The sequence below is a fragment of the Panthera onca genome, chromosome X, assembly GCF_046562875.1.
Source record: "Panthera onca isolate mPanOnc1 chromosome X, mPanOnc1 haplotype 2, whole genome shotgun sequence".
Taxonomy (NCBI): domain Eukaryota; kingdom Metazoa; phylum Chordata; class Mammalia; order Carnivora; family Felidae; genus Panthera; species Panthera onca.
This window is the reverse complement of record NC_138357.1, coordinates 45,067,057-45,092,958: the sequence shown is the minus strand read 5'-3', so window position 1 is coordinate 45,092,958 and position 25,902 is coordinate 45,067,057. Positions and strand designations below refer to the sequence as shown.

The 25,902-nt window shown below is 42.5% G+C and overlaps 1 protein-coding gene across 2 annotated transcripts; it reads left to right on the top strand.

Annotated features, from left to right (window-relative positions):
* The first annotated feature begins 8,657 nt into the window (after positions 1 to 8,657).
* On the top strand, positions 8,658 to 25,101 carry PLP1 (proteolipid protein 1). 2 transcript variants are annotated; one of them, XM_081793754.1, is made up of 7 exons: positions 8,658 to 8,828; positions 17,366 to 17,552; positions 18,351 to 18,507; positions 19,725 to 19,893; positions 20,427 to 20,500; positions 21,495 to 21,560; positions 22,670 to 25,101. In XM_081793754.1, the coding sequence occupies exons 1-7, from the start codon at positions 8,825 to 8,827 to the stop codon at positions 22,739 to 22,741; spliced, it is 729 nt and encodes a 242-aa protein (XP_081649880.1). In that variant the 5' UTR covers positions 8,658 to 8,824; the 3' UTR covers positions 22,742 to 25,101. The 2 variants fall into 2 exon arrangements, with proteins under 2 accessions (XP_081649880.1, XP_081649879.1); XM_081793753.1 differs by having other exon boundaries at positions 8,659 to 8,828; positions 18,351 to 18,612.
* Positions 25,102 to 25,902: the final 801 nt, after the last annotated feature.

The following is a 25,902-nucleotide window of genomic DNA, read 5'->3' as shown; positions in this document are numbered from 1 at the left end:
AAATCCTCCCATTTTTTTGTGTTCCCCTCAAAGCCTGGCAAAGTACTGGATACAGGAGAAGAGGAGAAGACAGAAGATAAACAAGGAGGTTAGGCTCTAAGTCTTAACAACTGCACTTATTGTGCTTTGTCCTAGGCTGGGGTGGGACATGAACCCAATTTAGCATGGTACGAAACCCAAACTCCTAACCATTCCATTATGCAGCCTGCCTCAGAGTTTATTGCATCTTGCTTTGACTCAAATAATCTTACCTAAAGCTAGGTGTGGCTGCACTCCCCCCCTCCCCTTCTGGGCCCCAAGGCCTGCAAAATGAAGGTATTGGGGGCCCAAAATGGAGAGTAGAATGTGTGTCTATAGGGAACCGTGATTTCTTGTTTGTGGTTTCCCTAGCAACCCTCCCCTTCCACCACCCGGCCTGCCCCCAGAAGCAAACTTGGCTTGCCACAGAAACTGTTCTTGCTGATAGGGTTGCCAGAATTAGCAAACAAAAATACAGGACGCCCAGTTAAATTTGCCTTTGAGATAAACAATAAACACTTTTGTAGTATATGTATATCCCATACAGTATTTGTGACATACTCATCCTAAACAATTATTTGTCATTTATCTGAAAGGCAAATTCAATTGGCAATTGTGTATTTTATCTGGCAAGCCTACTCACCTGAGCATGGTATTTCAGAGAGTGGAGAAATAGGGGGTTTTTGGAATTTCCTGTTCCATGGTTTCAGCAAAGAACCTAACACCTGCTGTTTTGGCCAGTTCCTTGAGGGAACTGCTTCAAGCACGGTGCTTATAGCCAGCTCCAGTGCTGGGGTAGACTGACCAACTTGTCCTGGTTTTCTTGGGAATCACCCACTTTTAGCGCTGAAATTCCCACATCTCAGGAAACTTCTTAGTTCTTGGCAAACCTAGATGGTTTGTTACGCTAATGAGGGACACACCTACAGGAGCTGGAGATGTTGGAAGATAACAAATACATGGCTAAACTGCTAGCTGAGTCTCAAAGAATCTTAATACCTCTTCTAACCACATTTCCTTAGGTCTGTTTTCAACATGGACAAGTTTTGGGGGGAAGGCTAAGAATCCTAGGTCTGAAAGGTGTTGGTTCTAGAGATCATTTAAGCTCAGCCTCTGCTTGTTAAGTGTTTACTGAACATTTCCAGAGATACTCTGTCACCTCAACTGGTTATTATTATTGTTATTGTTATTGTTATCATAATTTACCATGGGCACTGTGCTAAATATTTTATGTTATTGTCTTCTGTAACCTTCTCAATAACCCAGTGAGGTTACTGCTGTTATTATACCTTTCTAGGAATAAAAAAATAGAGACCTAGAGGGGTTGAATTGCCCAAAGTCATAAAGCTGCTATTTGACAGAGCTGGTATTCAAGGCCAGGGGTGTCTGACTTCAGAGTCTGTGTTCTTAATCATCATATTCCATTGTTCATAGAAAGCCCTGATCATCTGGAAAGCACATTTAATATCTAGCTAAAATCCTTCCTGCTGCATTCCTAATAACCTCTTTCTTAAATTTTATTTATTTATTTTTAAAATTTATTTTAGAGAGAGAGCACATGAGCACAAGTTGGGGAGAGGAGCCGAGGGAGAGAGAGAATTCTTAAGCAGGCTCCATGTTCAGTGAGGAGCCCGATGTGGGGCTTGATCCCATGACCCTGGGATCATGGCCTGAGCCCAAATCAAGAGCTTTCAACCAACCAAGCCACCCAGGCACCCCCCAAATTTCTTTCTTGCTTAGTTATCAATAAAGAGAAGATGGCTACTCCTAGGAAACCGAGAACTAGCCATGTTCTCCAAACCAACTTTAATTGGGACAGCCAGTCCCACACCAGCATTCACAAGCCACCTTCATGTCCTCTTCTTGAGGAAATTTAAGGACAGCTGGGCAGCTCACTTCCAGAATGGAGAACCCTATTGTCTCTTTAGGCTTGTAGTTTAGGCTCAGTGTCTCTCTCTAAGGGCCAGCTCTTTGGAGGGGGTCTCAGTGGGCTAAGAGTTGAATAGATCTTCTGTGGTTGGGTAACAGCGATATAGTCAGGGGAGAGAGGACATCCCAGTGAGGATTTGCTTCTCTTTCTGAAGGCCCCTGCTATGGGGAGGGAGTAGAGGCTAAGGGAAGTTGCTGCCACTCTACTCTTTGAAACCCTTCCAAGAACTGATGGATCCAGCCTGTGGAAATAATTGCAGTGCTTCAGAAATTTTGAAGGGTTTTTCAAGGATAACCCAAGGAGCATGTAAAACCCTCTTCGGAGGGTCCTCTGAGCAAATCATTTCTTAGACTTTATGGTTTGGGACTAATTGTGCTTAAAAAGAGAATTCATTTTCCTTTGGGGCCAATGTGTCTACTGCCTAGGAAGGGGCAGGCCAGGATGGAGGATTAACCTCTCCTTGCTTTAGGGGATGGGAGAGGTACCAGCTCAATAGTCTGCCTATAGTCTCAGCTCTGGGGCTGTGTCCCTTGTGTCCTCCTGGGCATCACAGAGAAAGTCCCACAGGAATGAAGTTTCCCAAGGTAAGAATAGTTGGAAGGTAGGGGTGCCTTCCCCATCCTACTAGGTGGCAAGAGGAGCCCACGCTGGTGGGAGAGTAGCTACCCTGGCCTCTTCCTGGGCTTGGCCAGGGTGGGGGAAAAGGAGATGGAAAGAAAGCCTCAAAACCCTAAGAGGACAGGGGAGAGCTGACTCCCTGTGTGGGTCATTTGCTTTAAGCTCTGGCACCATGATCTTAGCATCATTTGCTTACCTGGAGTGCCCCGATCATAGCAGGGGAAACTGAGGCCCCCTTTCTTCTCCATCCTGGCTGCTGGCACAATTTCCCAAGGAAGGCACCCCAGCCCTGAGGGTAGACAATCTGCTCCATAAGAGGTGTCATCTATAGCCAAGTGACTTTTACCTGAACAAGCAACCAGAGCTGAAGGACTCTGAAAGGGACAGACCACTTAAAAATGTTTTCTTCTTCTTCCTCTTCTTCTTCTTCTTCTTCTTCTTCTTCTTCTTCTTCTTCTTCTTCTTCTTACATATTTATATAAAATAATAATTATTATTACTTTAGAGGAGATATAATCATATCTCTGAAAAGGCATTCCTAGGCAGCAGTGTTGAAAGAAAGAGGCCTGGGGGCACTTGGGTGGCTCAGTTGGTTAAGCATCTGACTTCAGCTCAGGTCATGATCTTGCAGTTTGTGAGTTCGAGCCCTGCATTAGGCTCTGTGCTGACAACTCAGAGCCTGGAACCTCCTGCTTCAGATCCTGTGTCTCCCTCTCTCTCTGCCCCTCCCCAGCTCGTGCTCTGTCTGTCTCTCTCTCAAAAGTAAATAAAAACATTAAAAATGTAATTGAAAAAAGAAATAAAGAGGCCTGGACAATTGCCTGAGAGGGTCCCTTCAGTGGCAGATGTAGCCTTCATTGTTTGTGGGGCTGCGGAAGAGCAGGGAGGGGCCCTATTTCCTGGGAAGACAGAAGAAGTGGCCTTTTGGGCTGAGGACATTTCTTGCTTTCAAGGGCTTATGTCTTCTCCTCCCATGGGGAGCAGGGCAAGAGCAGCCCCTCCTCCCTATCCAGCTGTGCCTTGGGAGGGGTTCCTGGGAGTCCTTTCCTGTCACTGGGGGCAGCCCTTGTTTGAGAATAGGTCAGTGTTTCAGAGACACAAGCAAAGAAGGGTATGGAGCAGACTCAAGAGGCTTGCAGACTGCTGTCTTTCAATGTGCCCGAAAGATTCTTCAAATGAGATTTCTCAATAGAAAAAGTAAGAAATGCATATAATTACAAATTCCCACCATACTAAAAGACATAGAGTGAAAAGTCTTCCTCCCACTCCATGCCCCCATCCCTTTCTCCCAAGCGGCCACTCTTACCGGGCTATGTGCATCTTTCCAGAAAGATCAGAGATTTCCCTTGAAAATGTTCTTTTCTCAGACCGAGGTCAAAGAGATTACTGCCTATTTTCCCCTGTAGGATTTTGATGGTTTCCTGTCTTACATTTAGGGCTTTAATCCATATTGAGTTTATTTTTGTATATGGTGTAAGAAAGCGGTTCAGGTTCATTCTTCTGCATGTTGCTGTCCAGTTTTCCTAGCACTATTTGCTAAAGAGACTGTCTTTTTTTCTATTGGATATTCTTTCCTGCTTTATCAAAGATTAGTTGACCCTATAGTTGTGGGTCCATTTCTGGGTTTTCTATTCTGTTCCATTGATCTATGTGTCTGTTTTTGTGCCAGTACCATATTGTCTTGGTTACTAAAGCTTTGTAATACAGCTTGAAGTCCGGAATTGTGATGCCTCCAGCTTTGGTTTTCTTTTTCCCTTCTGAATTAGCTTGAATCTTAACTTTAATGACTCCTCTTTTCTGACCTCAAGTTTAACCATACACAAAGGAGAGAAAATAGTTTAATGTGACTCCATGTACCTACCAACCAGCTTCAATAATTTTCAACATTTGGACAATGTTATTTCATCTAACCTTTTTTTATTATAATTTTCTGGAGTAGGAAAAATCCCAGGCATCATGACATTTCACCCATAAATATTTCTCTATGCATCTCTAACTGATAAAGACTCTTTAAAAAACATAACCACCATGTTATTATCACACCTAACAAATACAATGAAGCCCTTAGTATCATCTAATCCCCACTGACTGATTTTCAATCCTGCTGATCTACAAACTGCATGCAACTTGCCCTGTCTGAATCTTTAACATGGGTATCTGGTTTAGCCTGAGAAGTACAGAGGGTTGGAGACTTCAGCCACAGCACCCCAAAGTCTGTCCATTCTGCCCCTGGCTGTTCTTGCTCAGACCAAAAGCTCTCTATTCAAAAATTCATTAGGAGTAGAAAAATCTTATGAGTAACTTCCAAGCAATGAGAGTCTGGAAAGAGGCATTCTCTAGCAGTGGCTCTGTACTTTACCTGCTGGGTGGCATTGGGAAAGCTGCCTCTGTACACCATCAGTAAAATTGAGCAAATAACATTAGTCCTCAGAAATTAAGTGAGTTTTTGACAGCCAAGGATAGTGGTATTATTTTTGCTGTGCTCAAAGATTATATCAAACATGCAGCCTTTTTGCAGGGACCACTGTGCCAAAGCTGGCTTAGTGTTCATGTTGGTGGAGGTGCGTTATGTGGACAACTGATGTCTCCATTTTGCTAGTAGCTATTTGGCACTCCCCAGGTACTCCTGAGTTTATTCATCTGATTATTTTGGCTTCGAGGCTACCTTTCACAGTATCCCCAAGTCATGGGCATCTCCACAATCCACAATCCATACCCAACACACCGTCAGCCCCCATTAATTCTTGCATTGTTCCTGAATCTTCAGGAGAGGAAGGAGAGCACACTTCATTCCCCCCACTCCGTGCCAGCCCAAAGTATGTGACATTTCTGGCCCTCAGCCCTCAGTTCTGTTGGCTAGAAAGGCATGGCCAAGCCAATTGGCATGAAGTTGGGTGTGGAAAGTTCTAGTTACAAGTACATAGGACATAATATATTGCCTGCCAACCAGCTAGCCTTTTGTGCCAGGGCTAGAAAAGCTGTAAGAAGAAGCCACTTGCCTTCCTAAATTTTGTCTGGGAGGATATTATCTTGGGGAGGAGAAGCAGAGCCTCAGCTCCAGAAGCCTAAATGCTAGCAGGTGATCTCAGGCTTTCATTGGGACTATACATTCTCTGTTCCACTTTACAATCTTCTCTGTGGACATGGTGGAAGATATGGACCACAAGATTGGGCACGATAGCCCTTGTTTAGTTTCCTGAGGCAATTCGCTGGACTTTGCTGAGTTTCAGAGTTCAATCTACTCAATGTGCCAAAGAGAACCCACTTGCCTAGTGGCCTGCAAGAATCTGCTACTATGGGATCACACCACAGAGAGTGGAAGTAATATCCAAGTGTTTTGGAATTATTTGCAATAAATCTGCACAACAAAAGCAAGCTATGATTGAAGGGTCCAAATCCTCTGAGGTACTATCAGAATTTCATGAAGGAAACTGTTTACTAGTTTCATACAATCCTGCATTGTTCCCACAAGCACCCAGCACAGGCAGCAGGCTGTCACCAAGAAGGCTGGTAGTGCCCTCTTGAGGAATCCCTGGGCACTGCCAGGGACCCAAGTGAACTCTGGAGAACGTTTGCTAAGGGTGCCCAGCAGAACTATTGGAAGCAGTATCATAGAAATAGGTGGGGGTGGGTAGATTAAAACACACACACACACACACACACACACACACACACACACAACCCTTGGGGACCTGGAAAGAAACCACTGTGGAGCCTGTGGGGAGGTCTCAGGAGAGGGGTGGTGAGTGGGTTATGAAGCAGTCAGGACATACAGACTACAACATACTAGATCTTGGGTAGCTGGAACCTTAAGGCACTGGGGAGTGTGAGCATGACCTACCTGAGACCTTTGCCATCCCTGGACATAAAATCAAGGTGGATACAGGAAGACATGATCCATCAAAAAGTGTGGAGAGAGAAAAAGAAAGACAGAGATGGAGAGCAGAAACAGAAAGATTGAGACTTCTGAAGATAGAATGAATGGTAAGGCAATAGAGATGAAGGAAAGGAGAAGAGAAATGTGTATTTGAGGAACATGGTTGAAAAATTGGAACCTGTGAGTTTATTGGGAACACATCTTTTCTTCCAAGTAGCCTAACAGTCCCCAGAGCTGCTGCTGAGAATCTAGGGGTAGATTTGTGAGGAGACTCAGCCCAAGCGATTTCCCCTGCAAGCAGAGCTGTCTCATCTATCCGAGCTGTGAAAAACCATCTCTCTCACCTGCTAAATCAGAACCCCCAGAGTTTGGATTCAGTTTCTTCAGCCATCTGAGCTGTTAAGGGCACACATTTGGTGACTTCTTGCTTTTGGTTTTCCCTCTCCTCCAGGGAGATTCTGACAACAATCATCCAGAAGTTAATTGTTGGCACAATCCTACAACCCAGCTTCCTCAGGAGGTAGAATCTATGGCTGGAGAGCAGGGTCAGCAAGGTCAGGGGTCCTGGAAACTTCTGCCATCAGTCGCACGGTCTGCTCTACAAAGCTCCTATACAGCTCTGCAAAAAGGGCAGCATTTCCAGAGATCCTGTCTCTTTGGGGCTGGTATAAGAGCAAAGGATCTAGAGCTATAGGACTCTGGACAAGCCTCAAATACTGTAGGATTGAGGACCTGGGTGAATCCACAGAGACATCTGCAGAAGATTCACCTAACATCAGAGCTCAAGCCAGAATGTGTCCAAGGTCACAGCACAAAGAGAAAACTGTAAGATACAATTTTGCCATTCTCCTCCCCACAGGAAGATTCTAAGCTCTGTTCAGTACCTCTTTCTTCTCCTCTCTATCTCCAAGGAAAAGCTCTAGAAAAAATGTGTTTTTTGTGTGTGTGGGTCATACCTTCTTTCGTGGAGTCTTCTAACAAGTATTCCTTCAGTTACATGCGAACCAGTTTCTTCATAGGTCATCCATGGGAGAATGTGGGCCTCAAGGTCAACAGAGTGGTGACTCTCTCTGAGGCCCCTGAAGGGAAAGAGAGCACTAATAAGGAGACTAAGTTAAGATCCACCTTTTCTAGAAAACCTTCCCAGACTAATCCCACCTAACAATGGGCCCTCAAATACCTTCACAGTCTTTAGAAATAAGTATTATTGGTAAGGTAGGTTTCATATATTGTTCCCCTGTTTTTGTTGCTTGGCCATTTTTTTCTTAGTGTTTTTTCTCTGAGGCAAGGACTATATTTCCTTTCCCCTTCTCTCTACCTTCATTGGCAGCCACTGCTTCACCCCAACCCACCCTTTGCCTCTCACCAGCCTGGCCTTAGCTCTTTGATGACACTACAGTCTCAGGATTGAATACTGACCACCTGATTCCCAGATCATGTTAGTGATTTGTCTCAAGGTTAATTACCCTCCTTTGAAATCACCCATACCCCTAACTCTGACCTTCTCTTTACCTTATTCTGTGAATTTGCATAGGTCTTGTCACCTCTTTGGGGTCTCTGTTATCCTTTCTATAAAATCATTACAATTGTAGCTTCCCCCAGCTTGGTCAAAATCTGTTCGTGGAATCAACAGCTTGTGTTTTGTCCTCATTTAGTTGAAACCAAGAAGGATTTGGAAGAAATTATTTAAAAAGACAAAATTTTCTTCTCAATTATGTTTCTTAGAGCTGGGTAGAGGATGGATGCTTATTTGCTAAGGAGTTGGTGGGGGGAGGGGAAAGGTAGACAGGGCCAAGATCAGCTAAGAGTGAGAGGTGGAGTTGGGGCAGAGTTGGAAGTACTCTGGGAATAACATCTACGTTTCTGACCCTGAGCCCCTGGCCATGGTTACAGCTTCTATGGCTTCTGACACTTGGACTGCAACATCCCACACCAAATAGACCCAAGCATCACTTGGAGGTTCCTAGGACCTCTTTTTGTTTCTACCCCCAAACCACATTCCAGATGCTCTGCATCAGAGTGAAATTCCTCACAGACAAGGCTTAGAGAAAAACTGAAAAACAGAAAATGAAACAATTGGTAGTGAAAGGCAGAAAAAGAAGATGGAGTTCTTATAGAAGGGAGTATCCCTAAGGAGGTGGGGACAAGGGGAGGAGAAGGGGAGGAGGAGAGGAGGAGGAAAGCGGGGCCTGTCTCTTTAAGGGGGTTGGCTGTCAATCAGAAAGCCCTTTTCATTGCAGGAGAAGAGGACAAAGATACTCAGAAAAAAGTAAAGGACCGAAGAAGGAGACTGGAGAGACCAGGATCCTTCCAGCTGAACAAAGTCAGCCGCAAAGCAGACTAGCCAGCCGGCTACAATTTGGAGTCAGAGTTCCAAAGACATGGGTGAGTTTCAAAAACTTTAGCATGGAAGATTCAAGCAGGCACAGAAATTTGCAAGACAATTTCCAACTTTAATGTTCAGGGTTTCCAATGGTTTCAATAAGCTGTGTTTTGGCACTTGTTGTCTTTAATTCCTTAGCACTCAATTAGGTTAACTCCTTTTCTGCTGTACTGAGAATGATGCTTTATTGCCCAAGAACTCCAGCAGCACGTGGAGAGTACCACAGGTCCTTGGAGAGAGTGCCCAGAGGGTTGGATATGGTCATGTGTCCTCCTACCCCCTCACTTCCCTCTACCTTCTCTTTTCCCCGGTTCCTAGGCCCTGGTAATGACTGGGTCAGCTGACATCCCTGGTTCTTCTGGTGACAACTGAGTGTTGGCTAGCCTTCAGATGTATAAAATGACTGCTTGCTTGATATGAAATTTGGACCCCGTTTGACATCAGAAGGAAATTGGGGAGTTGAGCAAGATGGAACTCAGGCTTGGCTATGGCTGAAAAGGCCAATCTCGGGTTCAGGAAATGAAAATAAAGGCCTCAATGGATATGGGTAGGGTATGTGTGTGTGTGTGTGTGCACGTGTACATATATGGGTGATCATATCTAACTAATATCATAGACTTAGCCTTTCTGAGGGCATGATTCAGACTCTAAATCCCTCCTATGCTCCTATGACAAGAAGGCTGCTGGGACCTTAGGGATCTTGCTGACTTGGTTTAGTACTAAGGGCTTCTCCAGGTTCCATGAACAAAGAGAGAAGCTATCTGGTCTTTCATAGTGTCTACTTAGAGCAAGGTGTATAGAGCATGAGGGTCTTTGTCCACACAGGATGTCACAGAGATGTGTAGACATTGCTCACTCACATTTGGCAAAAGAAGAGTAGCAGCTTGAATACATCCCAAGTGAAATGAGAATCAATTATTGTATGTATTCACCATCAAATATAGTACCCAGAAGACTACAGGAACATCCACGGAAAACAGTTTTCAATTATATTAAGCTGGTGTCAGCCTTTAGGTTGTTTCATCCTGAGAGAGCTTTTTGAAGCATGTATTCAACATGGATAATTAAGAGGGCAGGGCTAGAATCAACCAGGTTTGAATCCCATATCTGCCACTTATGAACTTCATGACCTTGGGTTGGTCACTGTGAATTATCACTTCATATTCTAGAAAATGGGGATAACAATAACTGCTTTGTCTACTTGCAGGGTTGTGAAAATCAAGTACTAATGTTGTGGATGTCCTTTGAAAATGGGAAAGCTCTATAACAATTGTAAATAATGATAATACCATTTATTATAAAATAATGCATGTATAAGCTGACTCTTAACTCTTTCCAAAGTGGTTTGGACTTTTTTTGTGTACACTTTGTGCACTTGGGTAAGAATCATTTGACCAACTCAGTGTAGCCAGATGAGAGGTGAATGTTGGAGAAACTCAATTCCTACCCTTGGTAATGTCAGGAACACTACATAATGTCAGGGCAGCTGATTGGGTAGGTTGTGAATTAAAAAATGGAAAGGGAGTAAAGAATGATGCTAAATATTACTTCCTCAGAGGATGAAAGCCCTGAGGAAAAGGCAGGAACAAATGAGGTGACCACAGGGACAGTTTCCTATATCATGGAGGTTGGATGATTTCCTCCAGGGGAAATTGTCACAGATAAGGGCAAAGTTGAGGTTGTGTATTGGATCCCAGATCCTGGGGGTGGGCAATTCTTGGGCCAGGTGCACATAACAGAGTAGCCATTGAGTTTCCAATTATTCAATAACAAAATATCTCAAGTACTTTATAAATAATAGACCGTCTCTGTTTAATCACCTCCAGAAACAGGGAGCTAACTACGTCGACCAGATAGAATCCTATAGGATGAGAAACAAAGAAGAACACTGAATTCAGTATTCTCTATACAGAAGGCTTATGGGGGAAATGACAGTTCATTAAACCTTTTCCCAACTTGGGAGGGGAATGTTCCAAATGAGTCTTTGGGATAACAATGGAAACAGAAAAGAGCTAAAGAGCAGTAACTGATTGTTCCCTGCTCAGTAACACAATGCCATTTCTGAACAGCAAAACATTGGCTCCTGCAAGCCTGTTGTCTGAGAACAGTGGCTGTTACCCTGGTAACCAGACTGTGATGCTTCCTTCCAAAGGTGGCTCTTTGCCGAGCAGTAAGTATAGTTTTGGCTGGTGCAGACTAAGTGAGGGTTGCTCAGACAAGAAGTGTGGAAGCGGAGGAGGGGTCCAATTTTACAGAATTCCTGAATACAAACTGAATCCCACCAGGATGGCAAGAATGCCACAAAACTGCCAAGAGCTAAAAAGAAACCAGATCCAAAACCGCACACTCACTTAATCTTCCTAGAGACACTGACCAAAATGATGATGGACAGCCTTCCCCACCCCATTTCTCACCTTAGCCTTGCAGAGCCAGAGGAGATCTTGGAGAGTTAGGCAGACTGAAAGGCCTGCTCTGCTTGGAGGAGCCTTTGCCCTGGTTCTGCACTATGAAAGCCAGAAGTTTACTCAACAGCCTGACAACTAGAACTAATCTTTCAAAGCTATGTGAGTAGTAATAAGGCCTAAGAACCCCCTGGGAGATGGGTGGGAGGGGACATATAGTGTCTAAACCCATCAAGGCACTGGCACCCAGCCAGTGGCATCTTTTTCCCTGTTGCCTTTTTGTGTATTATCTTGAAACTCTGAAAACCATCCTCAGGGTATAGTTCTTGGTCTTGAAAGAAAGCAACTGTAGACATGCCATCCTTGCCTACAGAACTTCAGATCCAGAGAAGATGAAGTCAGGGCAGCGATATGGTCAGGAATAGTCACATCAGTCTGGAATGCAAACAGAGCAGGTTTCCCTTTCTTTCCCACTGTTAGGGCCTATCCAGTGTCAAACTTACCTCAAAAGTTCAACAAGTACCGATTGATTAATTCCTCCTTGGCTATTTGAAAATGGTCCTAAGGGTGATATCTCAGATCTGCACTTGCCTCTGAGCTCTCTGCTAGGCAGGGATCTGGAAAAGAGTCAGTGATATCCCAAGTAAGAGAACAACGTTCCCCAGATCAGCTTTACACTGCAACCAAGGAGAGAGGAAAAAAATGGTCAGAGACTGACATAAGGAATAAGGTATAGAAAATGTTATCTCTTAGCTTATTGCCGGGTACTTTTTCACTTCTGCATAAGTGGGAAAAATGAAGAAAATGTATCAAGGACAGAGTTTAACAATCAAGGTTCTATTCCAACCTCCATATGTTTGGGCATAAATCGTCACATATGTGTGTGTGTGTGTGTGTGTGTGTGTGTGTGTGTGTGTGTGTTTGTGTTTGGGGAGGAGTAGGGGGTATAGGAAACAAGGTGGCTCAAATGCTGTTGTTATGGTAAAAATAATATAATTTCTGTTCAAAGAAGAGGCTGAAATTCTTTTTTATTTAACTTTATCCGTATAACTCGACTATCCAGCAGGATTGACTTCCATGCTCCAGTGGCTGCAGGGCCCCTTTCAGCACTTGAATGTGGTATAGGTGCTGAGTTCATGTAGGGAAGACGAGATTATAGGCAGGGCTTTGTCTGACCAGGATAAGGCCAGAAGAAAAGTCTTTGTCTCTGGAACTCCTGATGATTGTTGTTTTACTCCTAGAACCCACCCACTGATCCTCATCCATCCCCAGTACCAGTCACGGCTGCTCTAGCATCTTGGCCCCGTCAACCATTATAGGCCCCAGTCAAGGAGGCCTCTGTTCATGGAGTGAGGTTAGGGGTGGGTTCTGGGAGGAGGGTAAGAGTGTAGTGCAGATTAGAGACTTAGGGAGATGGGGCCAGTTTTTTGCTCAATGAGCCTGCCTGTTGTTTAGCTCTATTGTACAGGGTTCTTCTATCTTTCCCTTTGTCAGCTGGATTCAAGGGACAGGCTGAGAATTGTGCAAGGCACAATTGGTCTCTTTCTACCATCTCTTTCGATGAAAGCCCCTACTCTCTTCCCTTTGATGAGTTCCCAGATTCACACTGAATTTCCATCGTGGAGCTGGTCCTTGAGGCATTCCCAGGGCATAGGAAAGGAGAGAGGGCTTGGGAGCTCTTGGCTCCTGCTTAAAGAGACAGCATCAGGATCAACACAATCCCTTGGATGGACATGGATCTGGATAAGAGTAACAATGGTCCTGATGATCTTTGTTAGATTCCTCTGAAAAGCGTTGGTGAGAAGGGTTTGAAGTTCAATCACAGATTGATTGGACTCATTTTGGAAGTTTGCAGATAAATCTAGCCAACACTGAGTATTTACCTTTTGCTTACATTTTGCCCAGAGCACTTGATCGTATACATTTTAACACTAGGTTATAGGTAGCTTTGGTCTTTGATTCACAGACACAAGTTTGTTCTCCCCAAGATTGAAATGTCATTGAAGAAAGGGACAAGGCTTTATAATTCCCATTTGTTTTTCACAATGCCTAGCTTACTGCATATATGCTTAATAATTGTACTGAATCCACATCAAAAGAAATGAAAGGAAAACACTGGGAAAGGTATTTATTTTTCTCTATAACTTATCACCAAAGTCAGGCAGTTTAATCCATTTGAGTTGCACTGGGTAATGTTATTACTATACAGTTCTTTTATGCCAATTATACCATGTGAAAGTCTGTCTTTAGCCTGGAAACATGAGCATGTCTCTTGAGAGAGCCAGAGAACTTCTCCAGAATCCATTATAGCCTTCCTAAATTAAACCAATACCCTTTCAACCATGAAAGGTACTGAAATGTAGAGCCTGTGGCTTCACACATTCCCAAGGATATTTCTTGGGCTGTAAAAAATCAAAGTGAACCCAGTGGACCTTTCTCAGAACGTTATGATTGTCAACTACTTTGATGAAGACACATTTTTTTTTTGCATGTTCTGAGTTTTTCCCCTTCGGAATCCAAAAGTTGATTTTTTGCTTGGATGGATTGAATGAGATTCTTCCCTTCTGCTGAACTTAAATGGCATCAGAACCAACATTTCATTTTGATTATAAAGAAATTGACATGTAATGTGTATGCTGATATACTTTAACTATGTAGAGCTCCAGAGTGATAGATTTATCTGGGGCCATTTATTTCCAACTCCGCATTAAAGATTCATTAAAACCTATGTCCCTCTTGACCCTTGCTTTGAATGTCAGAGGAACAGAAAAGGGGTGCTAAGTTATTTGAGGTCTAAGAGAATAGAGGAAAAATATATGTAAAAAAAAAAGTGTATCAGTTGATGATCCAGAGTTGCTTCCAAGGCTTAGTCCTTTATCATTCAGTAAAGATATTCCGTAAGGCACTCTGGTTATTTTTGGATGATTATCAAGGGATTTGATTCACTAAAGAGGATTTTTCCTTATCTTTACAATGCCGGTGGGGATATTAACTAAAACTTAGAGTGGATTCCCTGTTTGGCTAGCAAGAATTCAAATTCCTTCATCCCTAATCACACTGGACTGTTTAGCTCTTCCCAGGGTGAAAAAGCTGGGTGAGTGAGTGACACAGGACAGTCACTTGCTAGGGTGGATGGCTGTCCTTACTCTGGGCTAAATAAACAGTTCCGCCATTCTTCCCTGGGTCTGACCCCCTTCCCCACCCCCAGGCCTGCAGGTCCCTGCAGAATACCAATGAGGTTCCTGAGATCTCAGGGAAAAACAAGGCTTCTTTGTCCAAGGGAGCTATGGAGGGTTCTGTCCAAGCCCTGACCCTGTGCTGGGGAGAGAGGGAACAGTGGGGTCACGGACCTTCCCCTCCCCCCATCCTCAGGCTTCAGAGACCTTCTTTACTAGAAGAGTCTAAGAGTTTGGGGGTGGGAAAGAGTTGGATAGACAGAGTAGGAAAGCACTGTTTATTTCCAAGCTCCTTTTATTGACTTACAGGATGCATCTAGTATCTTAACCTGTTGAGAAAGAGGAAGATCAATTTTTCTAATGTTTCCTGAGAACAATGATCAATTTCACCTGCTGTGTCTTTCTTTCTGGTATATACATGTGTGCATGTGCACATTTGCATGCATGCATGCATGCGTGCACATGCACGTACACAAACACACACACACACACACACACACACACACGCACACACACACCATGGGCCAGCTCTGATGAAACACTCTTCCCAAACATTATTGCAAAGTTCATACTAAGTAAACTCTGCCTCCATTTACAGCAGCACAGCTACAAATTGATTGCTTTTCATAGAGGCCAAATTTTCTGAAAGTAGTTCTTCAGTTTTTAGAAAAGGATGAAAATTCAGTTCTGCCGCAAATGTTAGCTACTTACTCTGCTTGCTTCTGAAGCTCCTGAGCCTCATCTCTGGTGTCACATACCAGAATCTTTGAGGAAGAGGCTCTTTGAGGACCAAGGAAGTGTTGTCTTTTTATGGGATGATGGGTAATAGGACTCACTCATTCTGTGGCTCTGAGAACAGAGATAAATGCCTTTACCTCAACTTTCCCATCAGAGATAATTTGGTCCTTCAAAATCTGTTCACATTGCATCAGCCATGCAAACCAACAGATGTTTAAGCACATAGGGCTAAAAAGAAACTACTAGTATTAAGAGGGTTGGGCAAAGGACTCCCCTAGTCCTTGCTACAATGGTATGGACAAGTGAGCTTTGAATAAAAATTCAAAAGTAGAAATTAGCACAATCTGCTTTCTTTTTATAAGGCGTTCCAAAGTGCTTTTTCAAAAGCAGCTTCTCAGCACATCAGCTGTATATTTGTATATAATCCATATATATATGATATATGTACAAAATAATTCATATATCATATATATTGTATGATATGTGAATAGATGTATAAAACCAGATAGCATATGTATGTGTATCTATATCTATATTGATATTGATATCGATATTGATATAGGTATAGATTTGGGATATGGCCAAGTGGCCAGAAGGAGCCATCCTTTCCTCATTTAGTCAGCCATTTACTTGACATTTGTTAAGTTTTGCTCCATGTGGCACTTAGAACATGGGGCTAGTACTTGGGGCACAGCAGTTCTCTGAACCTATGACTTCTTGTGTGCCTTTCCTCTTTCTCAGCAACATTGGCATGGGGCTTGGGGTAACAGGTCTTGGGATCTCAGGGACTCTTAGCACTTTCAGACACCTGTGTTCTTAGGCTTTGGTGTGTTTTCGTCATGCCAGAAAGATGTTTTATGTTTTTCTGACTTTGTATAGAGTTTTTTTGTAGCTGTTTTGACAGAACTCCAGTGTAGGCCTGAGGGTGCAGACATTGGCCAAGCTGCATTATAGGGGGACAAATCAGTCATGCAAGGTGTTAAAAAATCATTAAGCTTGCATTTTTATTACTGTGAACAATAGTAACCCTCCCATTACTATCCCCTGCTCCCTGCCAATTTCCTTCTTCCCATTGGACTGCTCTCCACATAACATTCTAGATGATGAAGAAGCAAGCATTCCATGCAGCAAATACACACAGTATTCAGGAATATCAAGGAGCATGCAATTTCCAAAGTTTCTCCCACCTGGAATGCTCTCCAAGGCTCAAATCTTGTCTGACAATACCAATATCTCTGGCTTGCACCCATCCCTTCCTGGAACTCTTATTTACCTTCTGTAACCATTTCCTTGGCTGTCTGAAATTGTTAGTTGAAAATATTAGATCTACCTAGCTCATTATTCCTTAGTAAACAAAAGATTCTCGTATGGCACAGTCTATGTCTTTTATGTTTTCACATCCCACATAACACCTAGCACAATACTGGGCAAATAGTAAGTACTCCATTAGAATTGATAAATGACTAAAACAAACAAATCAGAATGATAAGAAAAGAGAGGATGATTGCCTAATCTCCCTAGCATGCTACTTCAATGACTAATTATTATTAAAACATTTTTTAAATGTTTATTTATTTTTGAAAGAGTGCGAGTGGGGGAAGGGAAGAGAGAGAGGGAGACACAGAATTTGAAGCAGGCTTTGGGATCCAAGCTGTCGGCACAGAGCCTAACATGGGGCTTGAACTCATGAACTGTGGGATCATGACCTGGGCTGAAGTCAGATGCTTAACAGACTGAGCCATCCAGGCGCCCCTTCAATGACTAATTATCAAAGAAACACATACATTCTAGGAATTAAAAGTAAGGATTTATTTTCATGAGTAAACTGAGAGTTGCTGGAGGGGTGTTGGGTGGGGGATGGGCTAAATGGGTGATGGGCATTAAGGAGGGCACTTGTGATGATCACTGGGTTTTCTATGTAAGTGCTGAATCACAAAATTCTACTTCTGAAATCATTATTACACTATATGTTAGCTATCTTGGATTTAAATAAAATTTAAAAATTAAAAAAAAGTCCAAAAAAAGAGAATACAGCTAAGTAATGGTTTTGGGGTCAATCTCACATTCCAGAACCCTAAAGCTCAGACTCTTCTGCTTTTGGAATCTGGGGTGACTACTCCATCTGTGCATGTGAGCATGGGCCTTGACTTGTCTGACAAAGAAGTATGAGTGGCACAAGCCACACAGGGAACATACATGACTTTTCCCCTTCTTCTTCCCCAGGCTTGTTGGAGTGCTGTGCAAGATGTCTTGTAGGGGCCCCCTTTGCTTCCTTGGTGGCCACCGGGTTGTGTTTCTTTGGGGTGGCACTGTTCTGTGGTTGTGGACATGAAGCACTCACTGGCACAGAAAAGCTAATTGAGACCTATTTCTCCAAAAACTACCAGGACTATGAGTATCTCATCAATGTGTAAGTACCTGTCCTACATGAACCCTTCTCTCTTTCTGTCTCTTCCTGGAGACATACAGGACTCATCAGTACCTTAATGATTAGTAGGGGATTAGTGTGGAGCCAGACAGGATTTCTGAGTCTTCCTTCTGTTTGCAGATTTCACCTATGCCTCATCTAAGGTCCTAAATGGGGGGAAGTGCCAAATTCAGAAATGGGAGGGTTGTCTGCTGGCTAGTCCACTTCTCATTGCCCCTTCACACCCACCGCACTTGCTTTGTCCCACATGTTCTAACTTCTGCCCATAGGGTTAACATTGACTGAGTTGGAGCCTCTACAGTGATAGGTATGGAGAACTCAGGGAAGGTCCAATGACTGGACAGATTGGGGCTGCTGCTCTTGGTTTGATATACCATTTGATTCTGCTCAGGCCCCCGTACTAAGACTTTCCTGTTCCTAGAGCATATTAGGCCCCTGTTCCTTCATCCATCCTCCTCCTGGTCTAGTTCGTCTCTTCTTTCTCCTACTGAAGGAATATCTCTGAAGGGTCAGGCCAAGGAGAATAGAGTCCTAGTTCTTCAGGTCACAGGGTAAGCAAGGGGTGGGTGGAGGAGCATGTGCTATTGGCCACACTCTTTGTCTTTCTTTACTTCAATAAAGATAAGGTGGAGAGGTTGAGGAGGAACCTAGTGATTTTCCTAAAGAATCCCTAGCCTTGTTTAGGTGCCCACTCAAGTGTCCACCTCACTTTTGCAAGAAGGGCTCTAGCTGGGTCCTCAATAAGATTTCCTGATATATTTTGTCTATATGTTAATGCAGGATCCATGCCTTCCAGTATGTCATCTATGGAACTGCCTCTTTCTTCTTCCTTTATGGGGCCCTCCTGCTGGCTGAGGGCTTCTACACCACCGGTGCAGTCAGGCAGATCTTTGGCGACTACAAGACCACCATCTGCGGCAAGGGCCTGAGCGCAACGGTAACAGGGGGCCAGAAGGGGAGGGGTTCCAGAGGCCAACATCAAGCTCATTCTTTGGAGCGGGTGTGTCATTGTTTGGGAAAATGGCTAGGACATCCCGACAAGGTGATCATCCTCAGGATTTTGTGGCAATAACAAGGGGTGGGGGACAATTGGGCGTGAGTCTGTGGCCTCATCCCCACCCAAGGCTGAGCCCTCTCTAGGGGCTTGGCTTTTGAGTGAGGAAGTGATGGCTACAGCCGAACGAGAAGGTCAGGAAGAACGTGGTGCCCAGCTGGCTTAGCGTCAACTTTCAAAAGTTCCCTAGAAAATTTCATTCAAAAAAAAAAAAAAAAGAAAGAAAAAAGAAAAAAGAAAGAAAGAAAGAAAAAGCATAAGTTTTGTGGACACTTCATACAATCAGACAATTTCTAAGACATCTGTTGGTATTCCTTTACTCTCCTCTTAGCGGGGACCACAACAAGATTAGATATGACTGCCTAAGAGTCTAAAATGCTACTCATGGGATTGAGATACAGGTGCTTGATCTGAGAGGGAGGGTGGATCATGGAAAAAAATAATTGACTCCAAGGAGGAATTCACAATATTCTGGGATTTTACTCTGTTGGAGGTCCCAGAGGGAACTAGCATAGATCTGCATTTTTAATGCTTCATCTTTGTCTGAGGGCTATCCATGCTTCTACTGAGATACACATTGGTTTTCCATCTCTAGAGTTAAGATCCTTTGGGGGTTGAACATCTATGGATTATGGTGATGTCTTCTGTGGCCAGCAGTTGGCTTAGAAAGGTTTTTGGATCTGATATTTAAATCTCCTATTGGCTTTGCTCAATGACTAGGGATCAAAAGTCCTATGATGAGGAACATTTTCTAAGCTCAGCCTAAGGTTTGAGAAATGGCACGACTTTCTTTCAGGATCTGTTTTGATTTCTTTACACCTTATCTGCCAAAAAATCTCCCGAAGCCTCTCTAACCCAGGGATCCTCCTCACTCCAACCCCCACCCATTTCCCCCACCCTCCAACACACTTGGGGCCAGTTCTCTAGTAGATACTGCCCATGACAGTTGGCAGAGGTGCCCTGCTTACTAATTTAATTTGGTGGAGATCTCTGGAATCTGGTTTCATATCTGGCACATGCCGTTCCAGGATCTCCTAGTTTGTGTTTCAACATCTCCAGGCTGATGCTGATTTCTAACCACCCCATTTCAATTGTTTTAGTTTGTGGGCATCACCTATGCCCTGACCATTGTGTGGCTCCTGGTGTTTGCCTGCTCTGCTGTGCCTGTGTACATTTACTTCAACACGTGGACCACCTGCCAATCTATTGCCTTCCCCAGCAAGACCTCTGCCAGTATAGGCAGTCTCTGTGCTGATGCCAGAATGTATGGTAAGTTAGGATATGGGTGCTCTGGCTTCCTACCCCCTGTGAAAGCACTATATATTTTGTCCTTTACTTAGAATAATGAGGATGGTAATTATAAGGGAAAATATTATGGATGCCTGGCTCTTAGTTTTTTAATCCTTCTCCACTGAAATTGGAGAGACTTCTTCCCTTGAAAGGGAACTTCTTTTGGAAGTGGTAGGAATTTTCTTGGCTGTTCACACTGCTCTAGCCTGGTTGACTGTTGTTCCCAACCCAGAAGCAGCACATTTCAAAGACAAAGACCAGATTACACAACTGTTCAGTACCACCTTCTTCCTCTTCTCCTCCCCCCCACCTCCTCCTCCACCTACTCCTCCTCCTCCTTTACCTTCTTCTTCTTCTTTGGCAAATATTTACAAAAAAAGGGATTGTGATTGTTAGTAGGACCCAAATTTTCAGCCAGAATGATTAAGGATAGAAGAAGGGCCCTGAAAGAAAATCTTCATGGAGCCCACAACTCCACAACTCACCCTGGTTGACTTGTGTGTCTTATTCAGGTGTTCTACCCTGGAATGCTTTCCCTGGCAAGGTGTGTGGCTCCAACCTTCTGTCCATCTGCAAAACAGCTGAGGTGAGTGGGCCATTTGAGTTATTTTACAATGTAATTGGCTAGTACCATACAAATTTCTACACAAAGCCTTCAATTTTAAAAACCACAACTTCTCTTTGCTGGATTTTGAGTGTAGCTGTTAAAACATCTATTTTCCCTAGAGCTGCATAGAAAGCTTTCCATTCCAAGACTTCCTTCCTTAAAGGAGAAATTTGTAGCTTTAGGAAAAGATAGAGCTTAATGACAAAACCCCCAAATGAAAAATTTTATTCTTTTAGTTAAAAACCTTATCAAGAAAATGATTTGTGCATGGAGACACTCATAGGTTTTACAAAACACTTTCAGTTTGGAATCTTTCCATCTGTAATGAGAAGTAAAAACAAAAAGTACATTTGAAAGGGAAAACACTGTATTGGGAATGGATATCATATACAAATGAGGCAGGGGAATAAAAGTAAATCTTGAGGAAGATGGCAGTAACTTTAAAAGTTAAAAACTTTGTGACTTTAAATTTTGGAATCCTGGATATAACTGTCGGGAACCAGTTGATTAAAATATTTTATGAGTATTCCGTGCTCTGGATGCTATGTGACTAGGTGTTGTGATGTATATTAAAGAACAGGAGACCTGGGACACCTGGGTGGCTCAGTCGGTTGAATGTCTGACTTCGGCTCAGGTCATGATCTCACAGCTCGTGAGTTCCAGCCCCGCATCAGGCTCTGTGCTGACAGCTCAGAGCCTGAAGCCTGCTTCAGATTCTGTCTCCCTCTCTCTCTACCCCTCCCCTGCTCACACTCTGTTTCTGTCTTTCTCTCTCTCTCTCAAAAATAAATAAATGTTAAAAATTAAAAAAAAAAAGAACAGGAGGCCTATATGCAAAGAAGTGGCAATTTAGTTATAGATGCAGAATTAGCACAAAGATGTTAACATATTAAGAAAGCTGCATTCATGATTTACAGCAGAACATATTTTTGCAGTTGCAAGAAACTTTTCTCCCTTTTGCATTTTCTTGCAGTTCCAAATGACCTTCCACCTGTTTATTGCTGCATTTGTGGGAGCTGCAGCCACACTGGTTTCCCTGGTGAGTTGTCTGAATGATCTAAACAAATAAATGGTCCTGGGATAGCTTGGGTACAGCCATGCTGAAAGGCAAAAAGATAGATTCCTAACCTTGAAATGCTTGAAAGAAGCTCCTGGGAAGAGACAAAAAAAGGTATAGACTATGAACTTCTACTTTGGGTTACCAAGGTGGAAAAACTTCAGAAATTAGACAGGAACAAGCAAAGTGGTGTGAGGAAAAAGAAGGTAAGAGATTAATAGTCAGAAATGATAATATTTAGCATTTACAGAGCATGTAATATTGCCAAGTACTTTGCAATCATAAATTGCAGTTAATTCTCAACACACCCTGGTCAGATGAGTGACAAGAACATTGATACATTACTAAACATGATTTTCCAAAGCCTGGAATTCTATATGCTGTAAATATGAATCCACCTTGGGCACTCTCCAAAGGATTTAGGTACTCTCCTAAAAATACTGGGAGGACCTTCTAACATTATAAACTGTTATTACTATAATGTGATTTTATGCCCCAGGTCCTGCTGATGGTGTTACAGTGCAGTGTCAATGGAGTGCATTCATTGTTCAGATTAAAAACCTAGGGCACTGAAGGGTGAGGAATTCATCTGTAGTCATTAAATAAGTAGTGACTGTTCAAGGATGAGCTTGTAACCCCCCTGGCTTCTACTGCTGAAGCTTTTATACAAACTTGAGTTGTTCCTCATTCTGTAATAGATTAAACAGGGAGGATTGTACTGCATGTTGTGGCTGTGTGTCTGCAGCAAGCAGCCTGTGACTCCAGATCACTCAGACATGTGGATAGCATGATGGCAGAGCCCATGCATTGTTCACTTTATTGAGGAAAATCCAGTTCCAGGCCTAACATAGGTCAACAAATCCTTGTTGAGTTGATTCTCTGGGCCTGAGCCATTAGAAGGAGATGTCTCAGAGAGAACTTCTAGTCAAGTATGTAGGACAAAAGCCTGAGACACGCTGCTTTTCACAGATAAGGGGTTTTTCCTTTATTTAACTGTTTTTATTTCTATCCTTCTTCATACCCAAAAAGCTTTAGAGGAGGGAGAGCTTTCTTTTCTACTCTCACTTGCATTTTCTCTTCTGTTCCTACAGCTCACCTTCATGATTGCTGCCACTTACAACTTTGCCGTCCTTAAACTCATGGGCCGAGGCACCAAGTTCTGATCTCCTGTAGAAATTTCCCTTTCTCTAATAGCAAGGCTCTAACCACACAGCCTACGATGCTTCATCTCCCATGTTAACTCTTTGCCTTTGCCACTGATTGGCCCTCTTACTTGATGAGTGTAACAAGAAAGGAGAGTCTTGTGGTGATTAATGTCTCTCTATGGACTCTCCCCTCTTATGTACCTCTTTTAGTCATTTTGCTTCACAGCTGGCTCCTGCTAGAAATGGGACATTCTTCAGATGGTGACTCCCCAACTGCAAGTCACAAAGAAATGGAGGCTCTAATTCAATTTTCAAGCATCTCCTGAGGACCAGGAAGTGTTTTCTTCTCAGGCACTTCCGCCGATGGAAACAAAGTGGAAAGAAAGATACTCAGGTAGAGAGAAGGGATGTACCTGGTCCCTTTGACACCTATCAGGGCCAAATATATTCTCCTTGGTGTACAAAACAAAGAACCTACTTCTGTCTCCCTCTTACCACTGAAGATAGAAGAAAAAAAATGCAGACAAAACAATAGGAGCATTTGCCTAAATCTACCTATTGCATCTGGGAGAAAAGGGTCAAAGCAAGGATCTTTCACCCATAGAAAGAGAGCACTGACCCTGATGGCGATGGACTATTTAAGCCCTAACTCAGCCAACCTTACTTATAGCATAAGGGAGTGTAGTGTCTGTGTAGCCCAAGGGGGCACTTGGCCTTACACCTTATTAGAGAAGAGAGGCAAGGTGTTGTCAGCATCTTCTCACTCCCTTCTCCTTGATAACAGCTACCATGACAACCCTGTGGTTTCCAAGGAGCTGAGAACAGAGAGAACCTAGCTCATATGAAATAAAAAGGCTGACCGAAGGAGCAGCAGTTGTTAGTGGCTAACGGTGTAAACTGAGCTAGCCCTCTGGTAGACACAGGATAGCTAACTCTTCAGATAGCGTGTCTTTTTTCTGTTGATTAGTTCTATACTCTGGCCTCTGTCATATCTTCACAATGGTGCTCTTTTCATGGGGTATTATCCATTCAGTCATAGAGGATAATTAGAAGATCTTGATTTGTTTCAGAATGATGCATATTTCACATTTTCCAATTTGTTTATCACTTTTTTGGGGTTGTACCAGAAAGGTCTAGGAAATGATTCTTTGATTATGATTCTTTAATAGATGAACATTGAACATTAAACATTGCAAATAATATTTAAAATTGGCTAGTCCCATGTATCTACTAGATTTTCTCCAAATTATTCTGCTCTTGGTCGAAACAGATTTGGTGAATTTGAACCTCAATTTGAATAACTTATTTGATTGTTCTTTTTATGCTAGTGGGGGATGATTTGATTTAGCAGTGTTATCTTGGTGTGTAAAGAGTCAGGTTTAACATACAGGTTATTCTCCTAGTATAGATTATATAACCAAATGCCTTAGCCATCAGGCTCCATGGAAATGGAAATATGGAAAGAGTTTGAAACTTGAATATCTCCCAGGTTTCAGGCTTCTCTTTCTGTGTTTGTTAACTTTGGGTTAAAAAAGAAAAGGCTGAGTGGTCTTTATCGAAAGAAAGATTTTATGGGTATTACTGTAGATGGCTCTTTTGTTTTAAAGAGCTACTTTGTTTTCCCTCCTCCAAAGTGGTTTCAGCAACGTTTAAGGAGATGTAAGATATTTACAAAAATATACTTAATATTTGTCTTCAGACCAGTATACAAGATAAGCTTCAAGGCTGCATAGAAGGAGGAGATGGAAAAGATTCTGTGAGAAACCAATCAAGATCAAGGAAAGTGAAGTAATCCATATCTTGTGTTTTGTTTTGATTTAATAACATAACAAATAACCAACCCTTCCCTGAAAATCTCCCACACATACATACACACGTATACACACATGAAGAGAGTTAACTGAAAGTGTTTCCTTCATTTCTGATATAGAATTTCAATTTAACACACATAAAGGATAAACTTTTAGGAACTTATCTTACAAAATGTATTTTATAAAATTAAAGAAAAATAAAATTAAGAATGCTCTCAATCAAACATCGTGTCCTTTGAATGAATTATTTTGTTTAACTCCACAATAGAAACTCGAATAATTAGACCTTTATTGTGCTGTGTTCAAGAAGCTCATTTATTTTTCAGGTCACCCATGTTATTCTGACAACAATTTTCTGAAATATAGAATAGATAAAACACTACTATTTTTATAGCTTGAGACAGAGTCTAAGTAAACCCAGTAGGCACATATCTGAGCTTGGACTAGAACTCAGGTGGGCTTTTTTGTTTTTTTGTTTTTGTTTGTTTGTTTGTTTTTGTAGAATTCAGGTCTTAATGTGTGAGAACTTCTACTCAAATATATAGAGCAAAAGCCTATATGCTTGGACACACCTGTTTTAAGGTTGTTTTTTTTCTTCTAGAAGTGGGGCTTCAGAGTGTTTTGTTCATTCAGGTTGAAATATGGTTACTTCTTTAATATGATAATGGTGCCCCAGCCCTGGTGTGTTGAGGATTAAGTTATTCTTACTTTCTCTTTCAATTGTTTGGATGTTCAGTGTTCATACATGAATAGTGCTTAGTTTTATCTGAAAAGTACTGGATAAAAGGTTTAAGGTAGAGGAAGAGCAGATATGGTAAGGACAATGTAAATTTAAACAGTCTGTGGCAGGGCACTATTAAAGTAAATTAGTGACACTTACTACCTTGAATGGCCAGTCCACTCACTAGCCCAAATAGCATTTAATCCTTTTTACAACCCTAGGCTACAATATGGCACTCTTGGACAGCACTCTAATGACCAGCCTAAAGAAAGTGGCCTTAAAATTAGCTGTAGATTCATTGTTCCATAGTTGCATCTGGCAATGAGCATGACTGTAGAGAAAGGCAACTTTACCTGGTGGCAACAAGTCAGTCATCAGTTAAGGAGCTCCAATTGAATAGTAGTTTCAATTTAATCTCCTGATTTCTGCTTCACCACAATTAATATTCGACAAGCAAGTCTGGTTGGATGACTTTAAGACAAAAAGCATAAAAATATGACAAAGACTTATTTTTAGGCCCTGGCAAAACAAGGACACAGCACCATATTTTGAAGAGTTGATTCAGGGTGCTATAGAGTGAATGTATTTTTGCCTCAGAGCTGCAGAAAGCCAGTTCCCAAGAAAGCCATGTTCTCCATCTGCCCTTA

Excerpts from the sequence above, each read along its gene's own strand:
- PLP1 (XM_081793753.1), top strand. Across the intron at positions 19,894-20,426 it reads TGCTGATGCCAGAATGTATG|GTGTTCTACCCTGGAATGCT; the intron begins GTAAGTTAGGAT and ends TGTCTTATTCAG. Across the intron at positions 20,501-21,494 it reads CCATCTGCAAAACAGCTGAG|TTCCAAATGACCTTCCACCT; the intron begins GTGAGTGGGCCA and ends ATTTTCTTGCAG.